This window comes from Falco rusticolus, chromosome 8 (assembly GCF_015220075.1).
Source record: "Falco rusticolus isolate bFalRus1 chromosome 8, bFalRus1.pri, whole genome shotgun sequence".
NCBI lineage: Eukaryota > Metazoa > Chordata > Aves > Falconiformes > Falconidae > Falco > Falco rusticolus.
The window spans coordinates 59,638,983-59,664,119 of record NC_051194.1 but is presented as its reverse complement, the minus strand read 5'-3'; the positions used below and the strand labels follow the sequence as shown (position 1 = coordinate 59,664,119).

At 40.7% G+C, this 25,137-nt stretch overlaps 1 protein-coding gene across 4 annotated transcripts in view; it reads left to right on the top strand.

Annotated features, from left to right (window-relative positions):
- Positions 1–25,137, top strand: part of ADARB1 (adenosine deaminase RNA specific B1) — an 86,133-nt gene that overhangs the window by 27,402 nt on the left and 33,594 nt on the right. For all 4 annotated transcript variants that reach the window (XM_037397884.1, XM_037397886.1, XM_037397887.1 and 1 more), the window contains 2 exons: positions 12,511–12,585; positions 19,602–20,533. In XM_037397884.1, the coding sequence (XP_037253781.1) occupies positions 12,558–12,585; positions 19,602–20,533 (960 nt within the window). In that variant the 5' untranslated portion in view covers positions 12,511–12,557. The remainder of the gene's footprint in view (positions 1–12,510; positions 12,586–19,601; positions 20,534–25,137) is intronic.

The window sequence follows — 25,137 nt, the reverse complement described above, 5'->3', positions numbered from 1 at the left end:
GTCTTAGATGACATTGGGAGTCATTGCCTCCTGGGCTTCTTGGTGGCGGTGAACACGTGGTAGAATTGATGGCTTGTTCTGCTGTGGCAAGTTCTTTTTAAATCATGTAAACAGAGCACAAATGGTCCTGTTGGCATTTCTTCATCCTTAGTGAAATAATGTCAACAGATGCTGAAGTAGAACTTGAGCTTCTCTGAAGCAGGCAAGTTTGCAGCTCTTGGCACTTAGGCTTCCTGCAGAAATAATTTCAGTCAACAAGTTAACTCAGTCTCTGAAGCTTTCCATCACGGACTGGAGATGAAAAAGCTGATACCTGGCACCTGGAGAACAAGTGCTAGCCGAGGGAACAGGAGGTGGAGAGGCAGGGTTCCTTGTTAGCAGGACAGCCGAGTCCCAGTGGTGAGTTTGAGTATGCTGGCTTTGGTTAGTGAAGTACTGCTAATGTAAGATGCCAGTGGCAACGTTTTTCCAGAAATGCCAGCCTGGCTAGTTGTCAAAATATGATGGTCCATGTAAGTCATCTACCAGAGTTTATCCGCGCTTGATCATGTGCTGTCTTCAAAAGAGCCAAGGTGTACTAAGAAATGAAGGTCTAAGAGCAGGTGGAGGTGACTTGTCAGAGAAGTCTCCTTACTTTAGTAACACACTGAAGAAACTTGTATGGGTCTTGCACCTGCAGACATTCCCTGCTGGAAGATGTTTTTTGTCCTGTGAGGTTTAATCTGCAGGCAGGATTAAAGCACAGCTGTAACACCCGGTCTGTGCTGCTGATCCATAGGTTGTACTGGATCCACAGGATGAACATGTGTTTGGTTGGTTGCTCAAATCAGGGAAACAGGATAATATCACATTATCCCATAACATCATGTGTTGCTTTTGTGGTTACAAAAAGGTTGGAAAATGCTACAGTTAATGTTGACATTGGGAAGTTTCTCAGTCAGACCCGACATACAAACCCTCATATGGAAAATGTGCAACTATAACATTGCTGTTTGAGATTTGCATATTTGTGTATTCCTGCTTCTCACAAATATATTCTGTGCATTTCTAGGCAGCGTATGAAATACATACCTAAGAACATGAGACACAATTATAAAAGATGCTGAAGGTATCTTAATTTCATGTACTAGGATGTATAAACATTTCCTTGCTCATGCCTCTCCTTGTTTCTAAGACACATATAAGGCTGAAGCAACACCAAAGACTTGCCCTCCTTTTTTAATAACAAAATAAAAATAAATTTGCCTTTCCACACCCAATAGTGAGGATGTCTTTGATACTGTCCTTCCTTGCCCCTTTCACTTACCAAAGGGTTAATTGTCACATGTGCCTCTTGCGGTGGGTAGGGATGAGCTGCAGCATTTGTTCATCTTTGTTCATCGGACTGTGCATCAGCGCATCCAGCGGTTTGAGGAACGGGCCTCAGCTGGGTGAAGAGAGCGTGAGGCAGCGCAGGGGTAACCCTCCTTTCAGGAATACACCGCTGCCTCCTGAGGAGGGGGTGAAGGGGGTGCAGCAGAGCAGGCTGCAAGTGGTGGACTGTAGGTGTGTGCATGGCATCTCTTCTAGCTGTGGCTCTCAGCATGGGGACCCTCTTCAGTGTGGTCCAGCGGCGCTGTAAGCGGAGGAGGAAGAAACGATCGGAGCGGAAAGGTAGTGTTTTAATTGCTGTGTGCTTGAAACAAAGTACTGGGGGGAGGAGTCATAAACGTGGAAGTTTTCAGATGAGGTCTGAAGCTTCGTTGTTAAGTGGAACTTCAGTGTTCTCAGTTTGAATTTGTAAGAAATTTTTAAGAAATATTTTGAATAGGATCCTTCAGCATCTCCCAGTGTTTTATTTCACTTAACTTTCAAAGTTTGAAAGGAGACTACTTTTTAACAAATACGAAACGTCTTTAAAACTGCAGCTTTCTGACTTTTACTCTCTTCTTATATGAGACTTCTGTCTGTCACATTATGCTTTTTGCATAGATGCCATTCTCTGTTAACATAAAACATTGGGTAGCCGATAAATTTTCCTTTCAAGATACCTTGTTTTTCCTTAACAATGAGGATAAACTAAGAGAGCTGTAAAGAGTCCTTCACAACTTTTTTGTGTGCAGTGAATACACAGAATATTCAAACAAAAGAAATGAAAGTTCTCTTTGTCTTTGTACTCAGGTAACGCTTACTTGCTATAGCCAACATTTAGTTAAAAGTCTTTCAACTAGCCTCTTGGGGAAATAAAAGCAAACACTGCTGTGTTGGGTAGTACATTTTTAAGTATGCATGGTGTTCTTCCAATCTTTGGAAGTACTCTATGGGAAGTGGAGACTTCAAAACCAGGAGAAGGTTAAAAGTGAAAATATACTACTTTTTCATGACTCCATTTAAATTAGCATACATTTAGGTGTTGTTTTCCTGTTTGATATGCCTGGCATGTAATGCATTTAGAAAAGGAAAGTTTTTTGCAGTACTGCTTGTAGTCTAAATGTTACAGGGTGTGCTGCTATGCAGAATCACTTGGCTTTGGCGAGCATCATCAGCTAAACAGATGGACTTTGAAAGCAAAAATCCCCTCTACTACACCAGCATAGTACAGTTGAAACCTGATTTTATTTTAGCAGTGTACCTGAGAGAAAATAGTTCATGCAGCCAAGGAGCTGGCTTTCTCCACAGTCTTATTCCACATGTAACATGCTGCACATACACTGGTCTGAATCAGTTAACTAATATTTATGCCAGTTTATAAATCTCTGAGCAGCAGTTAAGCTTTTTCCTTTATTCTTACAAAATAATTTTTTTATCTAGTGCTCTCAGAAAGTGTTCCTTTAGTTGCGCCAATATCTCAGAGCAGGTTTTTAGGAAAAAAAAAATGAGGTTTTACTCACACCTGCTGTCCGAGGCAAATGTGTAGCTTCAGTGGAGTCCTTCTGGGAGCTGTCCTTGCTCAGATGCCACTGATGTTTACCCAGCCTCGATGCTGAAGCAGTGCAGGGACTTAGTGCCCGTAGGACCTGAGAGGTTTCTGGACATCTGTTGCTAAATGGATTATTTACAGGCAGCAAATGAGTTTATTACTGCAGTTTTGTTGCATTATGAAAGCTGCTTGAATAAAAGTTTGGAAGGTCAAAGAAGTCAAAAATGCTGTTCCTTCTTCAAAGTGAAATGATAACTGAGTTATTAATGATTTCAGAAGTAACCAAGCATGCCTTGGCAAGAGAGGAAGCTCTGTTCTGTAGTGAGCAGCCTGGGTTCAGAGTCCTTTTTCTGAAAAAAATCTATCCCCAGTTTCTGAAAGCATATGTGGGTCCTCTTTTATATGGAAGGGCTTTTAAAATTTTTTTGTTACTTAATCCTGTAGCTCTGGAAGCCAGATAGAAAAAAAAAAAAAATTTAAAAATCCATGGACTACAGTGGGAGCAAGTTTGGAAGATTAGTCTCCCATTTAATATATGTACAGTAAGTGCTGAGAAGTTCATTCTCTCTGCCCCAGCTAAGTACTGTCTCCTACACATTATACATACTGTTTGAATATTGTTTGCTAGGAAAAGTAGAAGTTATTTGGACTTCGTTAGTAAGTATATGTAACTCATTCTCTTCAAAGTATTTTTGACTTTAAAGGGGGTGGGTGTTAGAAGTTAGTTGTTCTTGCTGTAGTGATGTGCTTGGAATAGCGGAATTGTAGTGAAAAGTACACAGCTTCCCACCGGGGGTGCTCTGAGAGAGACTTCAAGTGTACTTTACTCCTTAATTTAGGTGTCAAAGTAAAATCCTAGCCTTTGTAGGACGGTTTTAGAGTAGGGTCAAGTTGGGTCAGTCCAGATCAGTTGAGCGGTTGTTTATCAAGCAAAGGGAGGAATCTGTGGATGCTTGTGTGGAGTCCATGAACCAAGAATCTGTATCCGTTAGTATACTAAAGTATTATATATATATGTTAGTAGTTCTTTTTCTAGCTCTTCCCTGCCTGGGAAGATGGTGTGTACACAGCTTTGTATGCAGTGGGAATGCGCATTGTTGAGTTGAACTGGAGCAATGGGATCATGTAGGTGGCACAATCCAACCTGATATGCCGTCCTGAACCCTTTCCACTTCATGCAGGGCAAGTTTCAGTGCCTGCAGCACAACATCTAGGGGACCAAAGCACAGGGAAGCGCAGGCTTACTCACCTGGGGTCTGTGCTATGTGACTTCTGTGAAAGAGAAGGTCAGCGAGGAGAGCAACACAGGAGCAATCCGCTGTTGCAGTCCTGGATGCTGGAGGAAAGTGCCAAGCACTGCTAACTTCACTGAAGTGTATCTTTTTATAAGGAAAGGATTGGGAAAAAAGGTGGCCATTCAGTATAGACTGAGAATATGTTTAGCCAAACACTTAAACGCATATAGTTAAACCTTAAAAGGACACAAATGCTTCATTAGAAAATGTGGACAGACAGCTTAGTGTCATTTGGCTACATTATTTATTACTCTAGCATTGTATCTCTTACGTGCTTTACAGCTCCTCTGTCAACTGTCCTTCTTCCTGGCTGTTTATCTTTATTGATGCTTCCAAAATCTGTTTAGCACACTTACTTAAATTACAAAAAGAAAAAAAAAAGAAAGAAAAATTAGCATAAATTTCAGGTTTTTACAAACTTCAGTAATGCCACCAACAGTTTACATTAATTTATACAAATATTTATGCAACTGGAGTTCCTGTTTACCTATGCTTTTAACAGAGAGGAGCTTTCTTTTCCATTGCTTTGGGCTGGAGGGACAGGATGCTCAGCTGTGGGGATGCGGGGCTGAGCCCACAATGATAACCCAGCTCCTCAGGAGGGTTTACTCCTGGTGTGGCAGTGTGAGGCCGCTGTACAGTGTTTCTCACTTCTGGCTTGGCTTGGGCAGCTCGATGATCACCTCCATAGTAATTCAAGCAGGAATTGTCCAAGTTTTTTGTCCTTGAGCACGCAGTGGTGATGCAGGAGTAACTGGAGCCAGTTTGATGTGCTAAATAAGGTGACAATTATTTACAAGTCCTGTTGATTACAGTCAACTAATTTCCTTTTGTTACAGGGGAGTTGTGCTGATGCTATATAATGCAAATGTGGCATTACAGTAAAATGTTTCGCTAGCAGCTCTAGTACTTCAGTAAGAACATTGGTTAGTTGGGGTTTTGTTTGCCTTTTTTTTTCTGGAAGGAGGATAAAGTCTCTTTATACTGGGCTTCCAAAATAGTCACCAAGGCTAAAACAGAAGGAAAAATTAAGCCAGGTCTGAGCCTAACTAGCAAAGCATCAAGACTTGTGTTTAGAGTCAACAGCTGAATAAAGACTTATTTTAGTAAATACTTACGGTTTAAACAACATCTGAGTAACAGCACAGATCAAGGTGGTTACTGTACTAGCTGCCCGGCTTGTGCTGCAGGCTTGGCTTGCTTTCCTGCTCTCTCTCCAACTTCGGACAGCAGCAAATGTGAGTTTTGAAAACTGGGTGTGTTACAACAGTGGTGATGCTCCATCTGGGCTGTGAGCAATGAACACTGCTGGGCATCACGCTTCTGAGGGCAGTACATCAAAAGGAGAGCTAACCTCTTCCTATTTTTCTTCTAATTCAGGCTTGAACCGGATACTTGCATCAGCTGTCAGTCTCCCAAGATCTCTCTGCCCAGGCACAGTGATAATTGCACTTGCCTCTGGTCACAGCTAAAAATTTCCGAGCCACCTGCTCACGGTTTCGATCTTTATTCAGTTATGTGTATGTGGTATGGACTTTTTAAAATTGATGTGAAGCTACCTGTGGTCTTTAAGAATACCTCAACTGCCTCAAGTCTTTAAAGTATGTTATTGCCTTGGGAATGTTTTATTTTACTGTTTCATATGCATTGAAATAAATACATCTGAAAAGAATCTACTCAAAAAAGAAAATTATTTTTTTAACAACCTTCCCAGTCCTTTCATTATTGAACTAATTTATTTTCAAGGAAAATTTATCCTGAACTGATACTCACAAGCTTGGAAAACATAACATCTTTTGGAATACAGTACTTTTAGAAGCATCTCACCTTTTTTCAAACGTATTTGAAATACTTGCTTTTTAAACAATGAATATTCAATTAATAGTTAAAAAAATTATTAGTTATCACTTTAATTTTTTGGTCTTTGCTAATCAGTCCAAGGAAAGGTGTATTAAATCTTCACACTTGCTTCAGTCGCAGGTTTTAAAACCCCAAATGTGGTTAGTAAGCACATAAACTATATGTGATGTACTGTGTCCACGCATACAATATGTGGTACTGGCAGGGGTAGTTTGAAAACAAGCCAACATCCTTTTCCTGACTTCAGCACGGTGTTCAACAGTCTGGAGACACTATGGAGATGTTGGAGTTTAATTCTGTTTCCAAAATGCTTTTGTCCGTGCTTGGTTGTCATGAAATATGCATCATCAACAATGAAATAAAATACCGGTGCTTTCATGATAATGCATAAAACTTGTTTTTTGTAGCTCATAAAAAAAAAAAAAAAAGGTCACCTTTCATAGAGACAATTTTTTATACTTTTTTGGCACAGCTGGATTTTAAAGATCTGTTGACTGTTGTATCTGAGCTGTGTATCTACACAGAATAATTGTTGCTGCTTCTGTTACTGTAGAGAAATGTTTCCTCTTAACTGCTACACATAACTGTGCATAGTATTGTCCATGATATACATAATAGATAACCTGGCTGGTGGTAATATTAGTATGCCAAGATTTTATAGCCTTATTGATAGTACAGAGCTAATTAGGATTGGAATCAGGCATTCCCTATGGTAATAGGAAAGTAAATTTAAGCAGCTTTTATAGAACAAATAAAAGTAGCCTGTTTAGCAAATGTTCTGCTTGAATTCTTATCTCTTCAAGGAAAGAAGGCTTATGTGATTTACATGATCCTCTCCCCTCCGTCCATCTGCTTTAGTGAGGACAGTGACCAGGTGCAAGAAAGATGCCCAAGCTGACGCTGCCACAGTGGAAGCATGGCATGCTTTGTCGTTAAAAATTGATGAGCCACGTGTTCCCAGGCCTTCTGGGGAGCTGGATCAGACTGGCGTGTGATCCTGGCCTGATGGCAGCCTGCCTTGAGCTGTTGCATTTTTGCAGGGGGCCTGGCTGGCAGCAGAGGTCTTCTGGAATGTGTTGTGCTCATGTTCAGAGTGCGCACTTAGGACAACGTCTCATATTTTCTGAAGTGGTGTCTTTTTTCCAAAATCTGTTGCTTCCCAGCTGGGACTAGGGAAATCTCAACAGCTCAGTGTCTGTGGCTTTTCATTTGTGTAGCACTCCCAACAAAAAACAAAGTAAGATGCCTGGGCGTGCTGTCCTCCTTTCCTCCCGCTGCACCCCCAGGCACGCACATCCTACGTGAAAGCAGTTGTCTCCAAGCTGTAGGCGTTTCTTCTGACTTTCTCTGGAAAATAACTCTTTTCCCTTCCCAGTTCTTTCACTCATCCTTCATCAGTAAGTTTTTCGTTGGTTATTGCTGACACTTGTTTGCATCAATGCCAAGTACGCATTGCTGCTCTGGCCCCTGGCGACAGTGGGTCTAGGGACAGGCTGTACGGCAAGAAAAGCAGTAAAAAAAAATACTTGCCAATGTTAAATAATACACACATTTGCAATTTCTTGTTCAGCATAACACACTAGCATAGCAACACAATCACCTGCAGTGAAAAGGCTGGTAATTCTTTCAGTATTAAGCAGTAGAGGCAGCTCAGTTGCCTCTTTCAGCACAGCAGGATGTATTTCAGTGTATGGATAAAATCCAGAGGCTGTTGAAGTTGGAAAGAAAGGGAACTCTGATCAGTTCCCACTTGGACGTTTGAAAGGCTTTTTTGACTCCTAAACTCTTACATAGACAAAGAGTGATTGAGGTGACTTCTTTGTTTTACTCTGTGTAGTAAAACCCATCAGTTTATGGCAACTTTAGGTACTGGTTTGTTTGTTCCCCCACTATTGCACTGGGACAGATGCTGTCACAAGACAGGGACTCTGCTAGCCAGTCTGAAGTGAAGTAGCCAGGATTGTGGCTGCGGTAGCCTGCGGCTGGGATAAAACATCATGAGAAGCTCTGCATCACCCTCAGGTCATCCTGAGTATTTTAGCTCGGATGAGGAATAGCCCATCTAAAGTATGTCAGTGGTCCTCTGATGCTAAAGGGGTTTGCATTGGGGTTAGAGTTGTCTCATACTTTGTCAAATGACACATGAGAATGAGAATGGAACAACCATGATAAAGTCTGTTGGTTTTAGTGGCACAGGAGGAAATGCAAAGGGTATGCATTACATGGTGTCACAAGGGCAAGGTCAGCAATGTGACGTGGGCTCACAGACCTGCTCCTGAGTAGCAGTTTTTAGGACCCTTGGGCATTGCAGCAGGAGAAAGCTCTGGGGTAGGATTTGAGAGGATAATATTACAGTTCTCCGGGTCCTTACAAGGAGCTCGATTCTGGTGTGGTAGCGCTCACATGAAAGCCTGGTGGTACGGTGGTGTGAAGTTCAAACTGGTCTTGCTGGGCTGGATGTTTTCTGTGGGGCTAAAGGGATGGAGGAAGGAGAGCAACCCCTTGCATAGAGGATGAGCGCATGTACGTGTAGCCAGGCTGGAAGTGATGGTCTAAGAAGCTCTTTGAATATGCACACGTTGCTTGGAAAACAGGATTTGTTATGGACCAGCAGAGAGGTGGTAGTACACAAGGTGAATGATGTCAAGGGCATGGAAGAGAGATTACCACTCTGAAACCCACAGTTTACCTAAAGCTTTGATGCATGTAAGATCGAGTTTACATAGTCATTTTGTTACATAGTGTTTGGATTTTAAAAAAAAATAAATAAAAATATTGTGGAAATCCTGTGATTTGTTTTAGATGCTCCTGGGAGTCTTGGGAGAAGTAGTGTGTGTGGGTCAGGTATTTTAGCTTTGTGCCCCTTGAAATGTGCACTGCTAGTGACAAAGTTAGGGAGGAGTTTCACTGTTTGTCTTAGTTGTCATATATTTACAATCTGCTTGCGTTTATGCTGTCTGGCTATTGGGGGATCTGAACAGCTTCATTGTGCTCAGAAGTGTGGTGGTTTTGCATCTTTTGTTACTACCTCTCCTCCCTGTTTGTGCAGAATCTTCTTAGTTACTTAAATCAGGGTCTTCTCCAGACAGGGTTGTGGAGTGAACAGGAATTGTCTTGTGTGAGCACAGACACTCGTTCAGGTCACAAACTGGGATGGTCATAAACATTTTGTGGTGGTGGTAGGAGATTCAGGATATCTGCAAGCATGTGAGCTTTGTTTTTGAAACTGTGAAATGGTGACAAAGGTACATTTCTTTCTCATTCTACTATTAGAGGCATGGCATTAGTGTAATGATTGCTAAAGGCACATTTTACATTTTCATTAAGGGCTGCCTAGCTCCTGCTGTGAAAAGTAAGCTGTAAATATTGCAAAGAGTAGTGTGCTGAGGATTCGCTTAGTAGAGGATAAACAGATTTCATTGTTTTAAATTACTGAATAACAGTATTTAGCATGGATGTTAAAGTTGCAAACTTACGCGTCTGTATGTGTATTTTAACATTATTGCTCGTTTCTTAGTTTCTGATAGTTATTTTTGGACTACAAGTTTCTTGATGTTTCCAATATATGCATTTAACATTTACATTTTACTCACCTATGTGCCAGTGGTTGCAGTTTTACAAAAACCTTTTTTTTTTGAAGTGTCAGTTTCACTGGGCAAGTCATGCAGTGATCCTGTTCCTACATCATCTCCTGGCAGTTCATTGCTGAAGTTTGAGTGTGTTGATTAGTGGGCTGATGGTTCAGCCAGCTGTTTGGACTACAGGGCTGGTCAGTGCTGCTTCTGCAGCTGCAGTGCTGGAGGACTGCATGCGCATTATCTGCATGGATACAATTGAGCAATTAGCTGTACTATTTGTTTCTGATTTCAATCTTTCATTCTTGGATGGAAGTTTTTGTGTTCCTGGGTTTTTTTTCTTATGTTAACAAAGATAAAATGAAATTGACTTAAAAAAAGAGCAAAACAGAGCAATGTGTTTCATTATGTTTGGCATTTAGACCTGGGCTCTGGATTTGCACCATGCTTTTGCATGCTTTACGTGAAGCGTCTACTAAAATAATAAATAGGGGTGGAATGTCTAGTTTCTCTTTGCAAAACATGGTAATTATGTATTATGCACTCAGATTACTATAGTATGCAATCTGTGCATTAAGAACAACATCAGTACAGCATTCTGCCTTTCGTTTATTAGCTAAAGCTGACTACATTTTTAATATAGAGTGGGATTAGAGCTAGGTTTTCCCACAAGAGGTGGGAAGAGAGATGGAACAAATTCATTGTTACGGAGTAGGCATTTGGCTATGTTAAAATGAGTGTTGATTTTATTGTGTCAACCTCATCAAGTGACCATGTTGGTTTATGTGGTTCCTCTTCTTGATAACTTCTGACTTTGTTTTCCACCAGTGCTGACACTTTAAGAAGTCTCAAGGCATTGAAGTTCCTAAATATTTGCCTTTGGCAGCTGGATGAGAGACACAGATGTGTGTCCTGACTGAGGGGACGGCAAATCATAATATAATAGAGCAAATACTGGAGTGCTGTAAATTGTGCCAGCCCATACAGCAGCGTGAAACCAAGTATCGTCTTTCATGCCACCTACCTTCCAGTGTTCCCACGCTTTTGATGGCGCAAAGAGCCTCAGCTTCTTACCTGGTTTTTCCCATTCCTTCCAGCTGCAGCCTCAACCCTTGTTTTCATAAGGCGTTACCATTCCTGGCAGTATCCTCTTAAGACATCATCATGCCTCTCTTCTTCCTAGCCACAGCGCCCAGGTATAATTACTGGTACCAGTAGTGAGGTACCAGTGGTGAGAATCAGTTCCTTCATCTGATCTGGTATATGTGACCACAGCCTTGGCCTGAATTGGGTATCGCTTGTTCTGCCAAGTTCTTGGTATCCTGAACAATTACCTAAAAGCATCCATGCAATTTTAAACTTTTAAGATATGTGCAGTGTAAGTAAACTATCCATAGGTAATTAGAATTGACACTGTCTATGGTAAAAGTAAACTAAGTAAAAGAGTGAAACTCTGCTGGGAGATAATTGTACTATTGGGAATAACAAAAGAAGGTTGAAGTTTCGCCCTGTGATTTCTGTGGACTATTCATAATAGTTTTGGAGTAGGATCAAAGATGCATGTAAAAATATGATTTCAATTTTAATGTGATCTGATTTAATCAGCGAAAGGAGTCAAAGTTTACAGATGTTACATGAGACTAGATGATCACAGAACGATTTTGCATTTGTACTGGACTTTACTCTCTTAAGGTACTTTCCAAATACTTAGTTGTGGTAAAAATCAGCAGAAAACAAATGCATTAATTTAAAAAAAATATTGCAGTGCAGAATGTAGAAAGCACAATGCTTAGTTGTTAATGTTTCAGAAAAGCTCAGAGGCAGATGCACACCATTCAACAGATTGGCAAGTACAAGACAAATTTCCATGGTTTGATACACTGCAGTGTAAGAATGCAAAGCCTGTTAATGCTCCATGACTTTTTCCTCACTGTAATAATGGATCTTTTGTTAAAAGTGTAAGCCTCTGCATGGTTTTGGGGTTCAGTGCTCCCTTTTGGAGCACTCGTGGCATCATGAGATTGGAGCAGTTACCTAGAAAGCAACAGAAATGATGTACTTGATTAGTTTTCAGGAAAACCCAAACTGGAATAATAAAAAAACCAAACCACAAAACCCATTGCCCTAAAATTAGTGCTTTTGATTTGGCAAAAGCGTTGCCTTCTTTCAAACCAATTGCTAGGTAGGTGACATATTTTATATGTCACAGGCTTATATTCACCTTTAGATCCGACTCTCTTGAAATAGAAGTACCTGTGGTTAATAAAATCTGTTACCCCACAGCCAGATAACCTGTATGTAGTATCGTCTGAATGTTTCAGTTAATAAGAAAATGCACATGGAGGAGAGAGGGTTACATTACTCACTCTGTTCTTCACCTGATACGGGGCTACATCTTTTGGTTGTTGATCCTCTCAGTTTTAGGAGATATCTTGGGTCAGGATTTAACCAAACTGAACAGGTGTTCATCAGTTTCATGCTGGGTAGAAAAAGGCATCTTCAGTGTTCTGGTTGCTTGAATTGTCTGTGTGGTAACCTGCACAGTGGATCTGATGTTACTTTGGAGTTAAAAAAACCCCACAACCCAAACCCCAGTAGTGAGATAAAGTATTGAGATAAACACATACTCTTTCAGATTAAAAAAAATGTAGTTCATCATACAAACCCCCGAATTCTTGCAGACCTTGTTGAATCTGCAGTTCTGCAGAGTGTACCTCAGCTACAGAAGTAGTCACTTTGGGGAGATACTATGTGAAAAATTAGCAAAACCCATGGACCAAAGCAAAGCCAGTGCCAAGGCTGCTGCTTTTAAAGGAGATTTAATACTTTGTCTTGTAAGTTGGTACCTTAAAGCTTAAATATCCCTCTCTCTGTTTTCCAGACAGAAGCAGTCTCCGCCAGCCAAGAAACGAGCAAAAATCTTTCACAATGGATGTAGACGATGAAGAAAACATGAGTAAGATGTGTTTATTTACACAGTCATAAACTATGTAATAATTTCCAAAGGTGACTTTTTCTCATGAGCACAGGGATGACAGCGGAGAAACTTCGGAATCACAAATTAAAATTATTTCTTTGTGTGTTTTTAAAGCACAGTATAGAAGAGTGAACCCCGGAGCTTTTGCAGTAAAAGTGTTTTAAATACACGTGGTTATATGCTAGTCTCGTAATACCTTGTGTCTCATATTTTTCTTCCAACAACTGACTAACCAAACAAAATATTCCCCTGTTTTGAACCAGCAATGAAGAAGAGAGGGAGAATACTGCTTGTGCTGATGCCAGAGGTTAGGGCCCATTCAGACGGGAAGGGTGAGACTAAGGAGGTGGAGTTGTAGTGTACAAAATAAATGAGGGAAAGCAGAAATGGAGGAAGGAGAAGCAAGAGGAGGAGCTAGAAGAGCTCCCCGCAGGTCTTGCATAGCTGATTATTCTCATTAAATGTTGATTGTTTCAGCCCTGAGCTACTGAGTTATTGAATTGTGTTTACGCACAAAAATAGCCAAATACAGTGATCATTTTGATGCATACACTGGCAAAGTGCTGCGAGGGTACTAACTCTGTGGTATAATTAGGATCTGATAACCTGTGGAGAAAAGTGTTTTCATTAACATATTATAAAAATATTTTTACTATTATTGGCCTTTCAAGTATCTTTTTTTTTTTTTTAATGAATGAGAGAAATGTTCTGTTGCTGCTATGCTGTTGTGCTGTGCCTGACTGTAAATAGTTGTATATGATATAATAACAAATGTGTTTGCTTCCCCTGAGTGGCAATGGCTAAACGGTGCATCTCTGGCAAAGCCAACAAAGCCCAGCAGTGTAGGAGGCTTTGGAGCCAGGAGAGTTGTAGTTCAGTCTGAAGGAGTTACAGAACATTTTAATTGGGAGATAAAGAAGTCAGATCATTGTGCTTAAAAATTAGAAAACACTCAAACAACTTCACTCCTCCAAACCCCTCCCCACTCAAAAAAAACCCCCAACAACCCAAAAAAACCCAACCCTAAAAATATTATCTGGACTAGAATGCATCTTTTTTCTCTGACTGAAACTCAGAAATATGCTTGCTAACACTTTCTTTTTGTTGGTATAAAAGAAATTAACTTCAGATGGATTCTTTAGCTATTTCCAAGTCCTTAAGGAGGAGTTTCTTAAGTTTCTTAAGAAAAGAAAGAGCTGTGTTTGGATAATTCACATAATTTCTTGGATAAAGCACCCCCTTATCTCAATAAGGAGTCTATCTGAGCATAAATAAAAGGTGCCTTCCTGAGCTGGAGAAAATATCATCTCTTTACAGATGCATTCTATAAGTGTCCTTACGCCAAACATTCAATTTTTGTCTGCTTCTGGGTTTTTTGGTGTGTGTTAGTGCATCAAAGTGGGAAACCATTCACTGAGCTTTTTGTCTTGTCGGGGGGCTGGCTCCCTGGAGTTGTTGTAGGTTTGGGGCATGCATTTGTCTTACTGCAGTTGTCTTCTAGAAGTATGTTTTAGTGTCATCTGTACCATGTTTTTGAAAGGGAGCTACGGATAACAACTTGTATATATATATCCAAGAAATAACTACTTGGATGAGCCCGGTTAATAGAAGGTGCAAGAAGACTTTCCTGCATCTGTAGGCCCACACAAACATGAATTTTAAAGTTAAATCATCGCATTTGTCAGGGAGAAATCAAAGTTAATATTCTTAAGTTCTTCACCTTGATTTGTGCAAAGTTTTTTTAAAAAAGTTTTTTGTCTTTCTGTATTTTTGTATCTCTTAAGATTGTGAAGTGTGATATCAGAAGTTGCCTACTAAATTTTTTATTAGTTTATGTAACTCCTTTTTGGGGAAGTATCTTACAGGAAGGGAAGGTGGGCATATGCAATATTTGTAGCTGGCAGTTGCGTAACTAGAATTGCTCTGCAGCAGCAGCCTGAATTAAAATTGCATTGGTTCAGCTGAAATGCATGACAGTGATGAGGTGATATTAATATCCTTGAGAAAATACAATGTTTCATGCTTCAGGTTTTAAAGTCTTCCTCCTTCATCTGTTCATCGTAGAGAAGATGTTACAAGAGAATAGGGGAAAGATTTAAACAAAATTTTTTGAAAAGTTTTTATCTGGTTTCTGTTGCTTTATTTGGTTGTCTGCAACACTCTGAATGCCCCGGGAATCTGTGCCAGAAGCCCATCTGCATTTTATCTCAGTGTCGAATCGGAGAGCCCTGCAGAAGCATCAGTACAATAGAAATAAGTAATTTACTAGGTGTAAATTCACCCTGTTGCCTATACTTATCGATTACCTTATGGGTAAGGGAGAAGGGGGGCATTTTGCAGAACACTTGGGATACTAGCGTGTGGCTGTCCTGACCTTTCTTGCTGATCATTTTCTCCCTTTTTCTAAAAAGATGCTCAAAAGACATCACATGTTTTTTTCTGCCTGCTTTTTATGAAAACACGAGTTATTTAAAATTTCCCCAGGCCAGTAAATGAGAGCAGCAGTGTAAGGGGTAGGTAGAAACATCTTTTGGTTCCGCTAAGAGTCATCTAAATTTAATTAAGCGTGCTCCAGATCAGATAGAGCAGGGGGAGTGCTGTCTCTCAGCAAACAGGTAATGGAAGTACCCAATGGAAAAAGCATCTTAATTTCAGACACTTGTTAATTACTGGTAATAAAACCAAAAATAAACCAGCAAACTCGGACAGAAATTTCTCTTTATTGGCATGAAAATTTCCTGTGCCTCTTTACTTTTTAGAGTGTTCTCGGGTTTGAAAGCGTCTCAAACAAGATTTCAGGGGCAGGACTTTTCTTCCACTGAAGTTGTTGGCATGTGATGCTGTCAGCTATGATATTTACTAAGGCAGCTTCTACAGACGTCAGTCAAATGTCTAGTCAAAGCTGCCAGATATTTTTAGAATATCTGCTATTCTTATGAAAAAAGTCTTATTCTTAAATCATGGGTAGTATTAACGTTTAGGAAAACAGGATCCCATTGTCAAATGTTTATCTGTATTAATGTTACTTTAAAGTATTGAATACGCAGCAGCCGTGATGGACCTCAAAGGGCTCTCTAAATCATTCATTCCTTGAAAACTTATTTAAAGACTGTAAAATGCATAGACTTGAAAGTATATTTAAAATCTAGGACTAGGCTTTTTTTAAATCTCTTGATTTTGGGGTATGTTAGCAGATCCACCAAGACTGTAACCTTTCTGAGGCAAGACGTACAGCAGTAACATATGGTCTCTTGTCAGTCCCATTAGAAGTTTAATAAAAAAGAAAAAAGGATAATGAAGAGCATCCATTACTGAACACAGAGATATTTTTTTTTATATAATTCAGATGGTAATTTTTTTCCTCGTGCTGGCATTCTCCTATGCTTTGTATTTTATGCTTTGTTTAACATTCACAGTTCTCATTTTGTTGCCTTATTTTAGCTGTGATGCTGGTGGTGCAATGCTTAACAGTGGTCTCCAAGATAGATTTTGAAGTTATCTGAACTGTTTTTTAGTTTGGAGTGGTGGTCCACGTGCCATGACTTCTGCTTTAGAGCAACAAAATTTTGCTCCTTTTGAGTCCTGATGCTCTGGGCTTGAGCTGTGGTGGGATCCTGAATCACCCAGAGCTTCTGGGGGGGTGAGGATGCCCTCCCTCAATCTCTTTGGAATGAGTGAGAGACTCCCCAGAGTCTTATGGTCTCTAAACCAGCATATTACCAGAACGAAAAAGACTTCAGAAAAGAGCTAGAGCATCAAATACGCAGTGCATCAGGCTGTGGGTCTGCTTCTTCCATGTCAGAAAGCATGCAGGGAGGTAAGGAGCTGCTCTGAGAAGAAGAGGACGACCTCAGGACGAGGGACAGTTAGAGCCTGGTGGTATAGAGGAAGGATGACAAGGCTGAAATAATAGAAATGGTCTGTAAAATCATGCACGGCACAGGGCGTTTAATATTGGAATCATCAAATTAAAAAAAAAAGCAAACAAAAAATGATAGGTGCATTAAATGAGATTAGCAAATAGGGGTTCAAAGCAAGCAATGGGAGATGTTTTCATGCCATGTGTAATGAAATTGTGAAACGCGTTGCCCAGGACATTGTGGATATTAAGGGTTTATGGAGTCTTGAAAAGCAATTAGAAAAATTTCTCGGGGAGGGGGGGGAACAACCCCCATCAGTGCCTCCCTGCCATGCCGTCTGGGACAGCCCAGAGCTGTGGCTCCCTGTGGGCTGGCAGGCTGCCCTGGGGAGGGGCCACTGTGTCCTTGCTCTGGTTTTGGGGTCTGCTGGGTGCCCTGTCACGTGTGATGAGCTGGACAAGGTGAGGGTGAGCTAGCAGGGCCGTTCTTAACTTCTCTAGCAAGGTGAGATGCCTGGAAAAGGGAGAACTGTTTCTGAACAGTGGGGAGAGACTGGGCTGGAGGAGTTACTCCATGTCTAAATACGGACAAGATTAAATGAGATGGCTTCTTTGACTTGAACTGGTGGTGATAGCTGATCTTTGACTAATCTGTCAGATCTTCTCCAGCCCTAAGGTAATTAGAGGACCTCACCCCTGCTGGGCAGGACAGGCTAAAGAAAAGGACCAAAAGCACATCTTCACCCTGAGCCTGAGAAGCAGTTACTCTTTCTTGCAGTCCAGTGACTCTGTGGGTTGAAACAAACCTGAGTCCTTCTGGTTTGCACGGAAAGTCTTTTGGATTTGGGTCACCTCTGTGATGTAGAAACTTGCTGCTTCCATGGTCTCTGGGTTTGACTCAGGCTGCTAGCTCCCTGCTTGCTTTCTCTCCTAGTTTCTTCCACCCTACAGGTTCTCCAAAGATAGCAAGCCTGATAGCTCTCAGGCAAGGAGTAGTTTTCTTCCCTTCTTTCTTGTTGAGACAAGGTAAGCATGCAAGTTCCTTTCCTGCTTCCTACAAGTCCCCCCTCTCTGTCAGGGCATCGTTTCCCCTACCTGTGTCATGAGATGGATTAAGGAGTTCCTTCGGCTGCCATACTCACATGCAAAAGTTGTTTTCTTTTATGTTCAGCTGGAGTCTATTCAACTCATATTTTCCTTCTGTGGTTTCCACTGGTAATAGTCTCGTAGAAAAAGAAAGATAATCAGTGTTAACTAAATGATTTCTGTTTAGCCTAAAGGTCATATTGGTTGATAGCAAATTCCTGGTGCCACTGTTAAGAGCAGTGTTCCAGAAATGCTGGTTTAGATGAGATGTAATTTTTTGAGATTACAGCTTCAGGTAAGAAACTCATTGTAAGGAAAGATTTTTAAAAATAACTCTTTGTCCTTAGATTCTTTCACCACATATATATAAAAATAAAGAATATATGTGCATGAACGTACAGCATGCATTCTGCCGACAGTATAATTTGTGGTTGAACATTACAGGAGATACTTTATTAAATTTAGCAGATTTCTACCAGTGATGTGCCTCAGAATATTTAGTGTTGTGTTCTTGACCAAATTTAATTGACTGGAATTTGATGTTCAGTACTGTACAATTCTTTGTTGTGCTACTGTGATTTAACAAAATGTGTTCCAACTTGGCTTTTTCTTTTGATCTTTTTTTTTCTTCTTTTTTTCTCTTCGAGCACCGAAAGGAGTAACCTATCGAGCTTTTGCTGGAGGATGTTATAAATGAAAATTTAGTAACCATTCCATCAGCTTTGTAACCTGGGCAAAGTGATGTGTGCATGGTAGGGGATTCTTAGGGAAAACTTAAAGTGTGGCTGAAATTTGTCACTTTGAAAGAGAGCTTCCACCTTGATTTGCTGACATTTCAATTAATATTTATTATGTAGTATCAGTGTAGATGTAATATAGATACTTTGAAGTTTTGGAACAGAAGAGTTAGAAAGGCTTGACCTACTAAATTTGCCTTTTCATTCACAAATGCCAATATGAAGCAGAAATAATAAATATTCTTAGTTTCTTTATCAGGGTAAAAATGAGGTCTTTGCAGTTATAGCAAATATAATTCTTTAAATATATTTCTGACATCATTACCCCAACTTTCTACTTTAGAAAATAAATCGTTACACTAATATTACAATACCTTTTTTTCCCCCCATTAAAATATCATCATTATGACTGTGCAGCTTCTGTCACACTTCCTGTATTCTGCATAATCGTAAGAGAGGATCTTTATCATGAGTTTGGGGCCTGTAGCTCTGTGACAGCAGTTTTCTTCTTTGCAAGGAATTACAAAATAGCTTGTAAATGACAAAATAAAGTTTCTTAACAGAAGGCTCTGTATAAAGTAGTCTTGTGGTTATGCTGGCACAGCAGGCAGCTGTAGTTCCTGAGCAAATTGGGGTGAGGTGATATGAACATCTAGGAAAAGCATAAAAAAGAATTTAATTCAGAGATTATGGAATAGCTAAAGAGAAACAGAAGCATTCAAACAGTCTTCAGTTGCGGTGCCTACCAAAGAACTGCCTAATGGCTCAGGCTTTATTTATGTAATTTCTCAATTTGAGCAACTAAAATTACTGAAGAAATAAAAATGTAGCATGACTAAATTAAGAATAAAGTACAATTAAATATCTATCTTCTAGTACTGGTCTTAAGCATCCATTTTTGTTTTATTAATGATAGTTTTTTGTTTTATAGGCATATGCCACCGTAACGTATTTCTGGTTTAAAGCATTTTTCAGGCCAAACGTAACTTATGAGTAAAAGTTTTGTTCCAGCATGATTTAAATGCGAAGAATAATAATAATAATAATAATTAAAAAAAAAGCTGCAGTGTTTTTTGCTAGACAATTGTATCAAGTGCATAGTTTGAAAACCATTCTTGTGTGTTATTTCTTGAAATATCAAGAGGTTATATTGCATTATCATTATTATTATTTCTAATCACATTGCAAAACATTTAACTTGTGAGCACACATCACTTAACCAGTTACAAAGAGAGATAAAGGAATCTATAAATTTTGCATTTACAAGGTCCTGCAACGAAGGCATTGTAAGTTACTCTTTCTGGGCACCGCAGGTTCGAGCAGCACCGATGTTAAAGAAAACCGCAACGTGGACAACGTTCCCCCCAAGGACGGCGGTGGGCAAGGCGCCGGGGAGGGGGCGCAGCTCTCCAATGGTGGTGGCAGCAGCAGCAGAAAGCGTCCTTTGGAGGAGGGCAACAATGGCCACTCCAAATTTCGCCCGAAGAAGAGGAAGAAAACGCCCGGCCCTGTTCTGCCAAAGAATGCCCTGATGCAACTTAATGAGATTAAACCCGGTTTACAGTACAAACTCCTGTCCCAGACGGGGCCGGTCCATGCCCCCATGTTCGTGATGGCAGTTGAAGTCAATGGGCAGGTATTTGAGGGGTCTGGCCCGACGAAAAAGAAAGCCAAGCTTCACGCTGCTGAGAAGGCTCTGCGGTCTTTTGTCCAGTTTCCAAATGCCTCGGAAGCCCACCTGGCAATGGGGAGGACTCTGTCGGTCAACACAGACTTCACTTCCGACCAAGCGGACTTCCCCGACACCCTTTTCAATGGGTTTGAAACGCCAGTTCCTTCCGATACTTCCTTTTACCTAGGGTCCAACGGGGACGGGTCCTTTAGCTCTAGTGGGGACTACGGTTTGCCATCGTCTGCCGTAGCCAGCAGCCTTTCCCAGTCGCCTCTCCCTGTGCCATCGCCCTACCCCTCTGCCAGCGGGAAGAACCCTGTCATGATCCTCAACGAGCTGCGACCGGGACTGAAGTACGAGTTTCTCTCAGAGAGCGGGGAGAGCCACGCAAAAAACTTTGTCATGGCTGTGGCAGTGGATGGTCAGACTTTTGAAGGCTCGGGAAGGAATAAAAAGCTGGCAAAAGCTCGGGCCGCTCAGTCAGCCCTAGCATCCTTGTTTAACATGCAGCTGGACCAGACCCCGTCTCGACAGCCCATTCCCAGCGAGGGGCTCCAGTTACACTTGCCACAGGTGAGAAGCCCTTTGGGTTTTGTAGGTGTCTTTGGGTTATGACCAAGAGAAGCCAAGTCATGCGTACTGAGTCAGCCTGAACAGCATTTCTGCTGTTTATTCTGCTCCTGTAGATGTGTGTGCACATACATATAGAAGTGTATATATGTATTAGGTGATTTACTCACTTAAGGCTTCTGATAATTGCATGAACTCTTTGTATTCTGTTGAACAGAGAGGAGGCTTTGTTGCTGATGCTTTCAGCCTTGATCACGTCACACGAGACAGCACCAAGCCCAGTTGCAATGCCAGCTTGGATTATGCTTTGTGCTGAGGGAAGGTTGAAATGCACCTTGCTCATCTTAGGCAGCAAGACTTGGATGGAGTTCAAGTCAGAATTACTGCTTTAAAGAAAATTCTTATGTGATACAACAATTTTTAGCAGAGAATAAAATCGTTCTCTTCTGAAAACTGAAATTTTTGGTATTTACAGAGCTAAATAATGAAAGGCAAGGACAGATTAAGTGGGACTGATACAGTTGCCCTGTATTTAGAGGGTCTAAATAAACCACACACTCACAGTCCGTGTATCCAAGACATGTGGTTAAATAGCTGTCATCTAAAGGACTGTGCTCTAATCAAATCGATTAATCAGTATATGTAAGTTACGTAAGCAAGTAAATCTGGATGAGGAATAGTTTAAATCAAATAATGAACTAGGGAAAGTATCAAACATACCAGACATAGACCAGAAATTTAAAGTAGCTAGAACAGAGTATTTTTTTGTTTTTCTAATGAAGACAAATTCTTCCACGTTTGCTTGTGTTTCTCCCCGTTCAAACTACAGTAATGATTGTTCAGCTACCCTCTTTTTACTGTCTCTCTTGAGTCTTTTTAATGATATTATACACCTGCTAAATTCGGATACTTGACTGTGACTTTTTTGCAACTTTGTTTATTATGAGAATTCCAAGGATTTGACCTTTTCTATTTCAAAAACATTGGTTTAGATTTCATTAAAATTGTAACGTACTGGTCTGATTTGATAATGTGGGACTGAACAGTATATTTAGATGTGTGACTATTTTAAGAATGTTGTTTTCTTAAAATGCATGAATAATATGCATCATTTAGAATTATGCTTTCCTTTTCAGTGTTGCACAATTACTGCTTTATTGATGAACATTTCCTTCATTTTCAAATCTTAGGATTATGTTGTTTCAGGTAGTTATGATTTCTTCAGTAGATTTGGTAATTTCAGACTGCATTCTCTGTGGTGCTTTTAAAAGTAGATTTGGCCCCAGACACCAAAAAAAAAAAAAAGTCACTGCCAGTAATTTGTGTTATTATTTCTTGAATCAGTAAAATGGTGAAAATTGGAACTAGATTAGGGAAGTGGGAAAGAGCACAAGGTGAGATGTGAAAGAGGTGTCGTTCTAAGAGGGTAAAATTCTTTCTTTGCCCAGCAGCCCAGTGTATAACAGCTTACACAGCCTCTTTTCTTTAAAGGACTTGGATGGACCACGGGGCAGTGCTGGGTTTATCTGAGCTCCTTGCCTTTGTCAGGTTCTGATGGAGTCCCAGGTGGCTATCCCAGACCTTACGGGATGATCAGGGCATTTGAGCCTAGGGTATGGTGTTAAATAACAAAACCCGAACATGTACAAACACTATTTTTCATTTTTTCCAGTGCTCCTACACTGACTTTGATACCCATATTGTATACAACAAAGCACGCCCCAGGGATAGCTTGCGTTTCACCTGTCTTATAGGTGTGCACCAAAAAAGGCTGCTCTGGTGTGGGGGAGAAGCCAGTGGACTTTAGGAGTAATGCTGAATAGGCTGTGTGGGAAGGGGAGGTTGCTGGTACCACCTCATGTAGACCCGATTCCAAGTTGGTTATTTATTCAGGGGCTTTTCATCAGCTTGTCATCAGGATGCTGTCGTCCTTTTTGCACTTCGCTCTGTTTTATTACTCTGCTTTTAATTATAATTAGCTGTCAAGTTATGGGAATGGTATCAGGTCTGTCACGTATTAGTGATTTTGGTCTGGTATGTGTTAATGATTAATAAGGGATTTAAGCATTGGTGATGTTTTCAGGTAGTGCTTTATTTATCTTCTGTTTTTTTAACTCTGTGAGTTAGGGTTTGGGTTTTTTTGGTGGTTTTTTTGTTTGTTTGGTTTTTTACAGAGTGTTTACTCAGGATGTATAAAGATGTTAAATTTGGAGATAATCCTAAAGCAGGTGAAGTCCCTAACATTGGCAAGTGCAGGAATGATGTAAATGAGGATAGCATTTGTTATAACCCATGGATGAAATAAAATGTTGATTGGGTTGGAAAAAAATGGAAGCTAGAAACATGCAAGAGGGGGAAAAATCAAAATACCAAATGCTTAGTGGAAATATTAGAAGTACAGTCTGGTTGTGCCAATAATGATGGTGGAATTGACTGCCTGGGTGGCAGGTTCAAAACCTGCCTGTAGCTGGTGTGTTAATTTGTGGTGCCTTGTGAGAAAAACTGGTAGGGCAGAAAGAGTCAAGAGGAAGATGATCCCTGCTCCAGTGGTGGTTGTATCAGCTGAAATGCCTATCTGTGATCCCACACCTCCTAACAGCTGCAGGCGCTCCAGAGAAAACTAAATGTGGAAATACACATGCAAGTTATCAAATGGTACAGAGGGGCAGTTGACATCAGAAATCAGCTTATAAAATGGATGTAGGTATAATCTTATGGTCTGTAGCGTGGGTCGTTCAAGTGCTGATCCCATGGTTTAACATATTTAAAACCAGTCTCTGCAAAGCAAGCATATCTGCTTGCTTGCAGCTTGACTGTGAGGGATGAAGCAACGTTGCCTACGGTGAGGGAAATCTCTTTGCTGGAAAGGGGAGTTAAAGCCAGTAAGTCACTCAGCATGTGCCCCAGGGTGGATGTAAAAGCCCTGCTGAAAACAGTCAGCCCTTGTGCAGCTTTTGCAGCCCTTGGCAGCGAGTGTTAAAATGGAAGAGGTTGTCAATCTTGCTTTATAGGGACTTGCCTCTCCAAAACAAAGGAAATGTTTTTGTAGTTAGCTATGTCTTGTAATTTGACAGCCATCCTCACTTTACCTCCCACCCCTTGATGCAGAGGGGTGTCCTATATTCTGCAGTAAGCCACAGGACATACCGAGGACTCTAAAATGTGTCCTTCAAGTTTTATTCGTTTCCGTGGAAGAAAACTGCATGTTTCAGTATACTTAGGTTAATATCATTACAAGGTTTAAGTGTATGGGTTCTCAAAGGTCTGCAGAGTTGGTAGGTGATGAGAACTGGAGAAGACAGTAAAATGGGAAGTCTTTTAAAATAATTTCTGAAAGCAGGGGAGTCACACATTTACAGAGGAAGCATGCAGGTCGATGTGATCAGGTTTTTAAAAACTGTGCAAAATGCAAACATGATTTCTGGGGCAAAGAGTATTGTTGAGCACTCAACCACAGCAAGAGCCACGCTGGGCCAAGCAATAGCTCCTACTCACACATTGTCTCATGCCCGGTGCTACATCCCTGCCAGCAGCCCCATCAGTGGGAAGTGAGAGGTTTGCAGGGAATGCTGATGCTGCCTGAGGCTATCTCCACCAGTAGAGCCAGTCCTGCCACTGAACATCACTTTGGACATCTCAGGAATTGGGACAAGGACGTCCAAGGACATCCCAGGAGCAGCAGATGCTCCATTGGACTTCCCTATTTCTTTATTTTTGATGTCTTTATCACCCAGAGATAAGTTTCCCAGAGATCACTTGTTTTCTCTCCTTTTTTTTCCTTTTCTTTAGACACTCCCTGCTTCCCAAGGAAGGCTGTGAGGGGTCTCACACCTCTGTCAAAGGTGGGATGGTGCTGGCTGTAAAAGAAGTACTCAGGCCAGTAGCAAATGCCTTTGGGGGGGAAAAAAAAAATGAGAAAAGGGCATATTGGTAGCCATACTTCCCCAGTATACACCTCTAACCTTCAGCAGTTTGTGTCTCAAGGATTTTCTCAGGCAGAAATGATGTCTTTCCATTTGAGATTCCTTGATGGATTATTTTTCCCCCCATGAATTTCAACCATTTCTTGAACTTCTGTAAACTTTTTACCTTCCACAGCACCGTGTAGCAGTAAGTTCCACAGTTTTAAGTATGTACGGCAGAAGAAGAGTCTCATCTCGTTTGTTTTGAATGTGCGGTGTGCATCCTGGTGTGCCCTGGTAAAATGATCTGTGTCCTGGTAATATGGGAATGTGGAAGAAACTGTTTCCATCAGATGGTAGGAACCAGCTGGTAGAGGTATCCGCCTTAGGCCACTGACAGACTCTCTTTGGAAAACCTCCATATAAGCTCTATAATTATATTTCCCAGATTTCCTCAAACTGGTCACTTAAAAAGATAGTTGTTTAGTCAGGATGCAAAAGGGTAGAAATTAGAAAATTGGAATTGTAAATATTGAAGCTTAAATATAGAGTTATTTAGATTAGTGAAAGCTGGACAATTGTGAGAGAAAGCAACCTGAGCTACACAAATAAGCAGCGTAGCTGCAGATGAAATTAGTTTTGAAAAATCCACCAGAGGGAATACTTTTAGTTATTCACCTAATTGTGTTGTAAATTCAACTTATC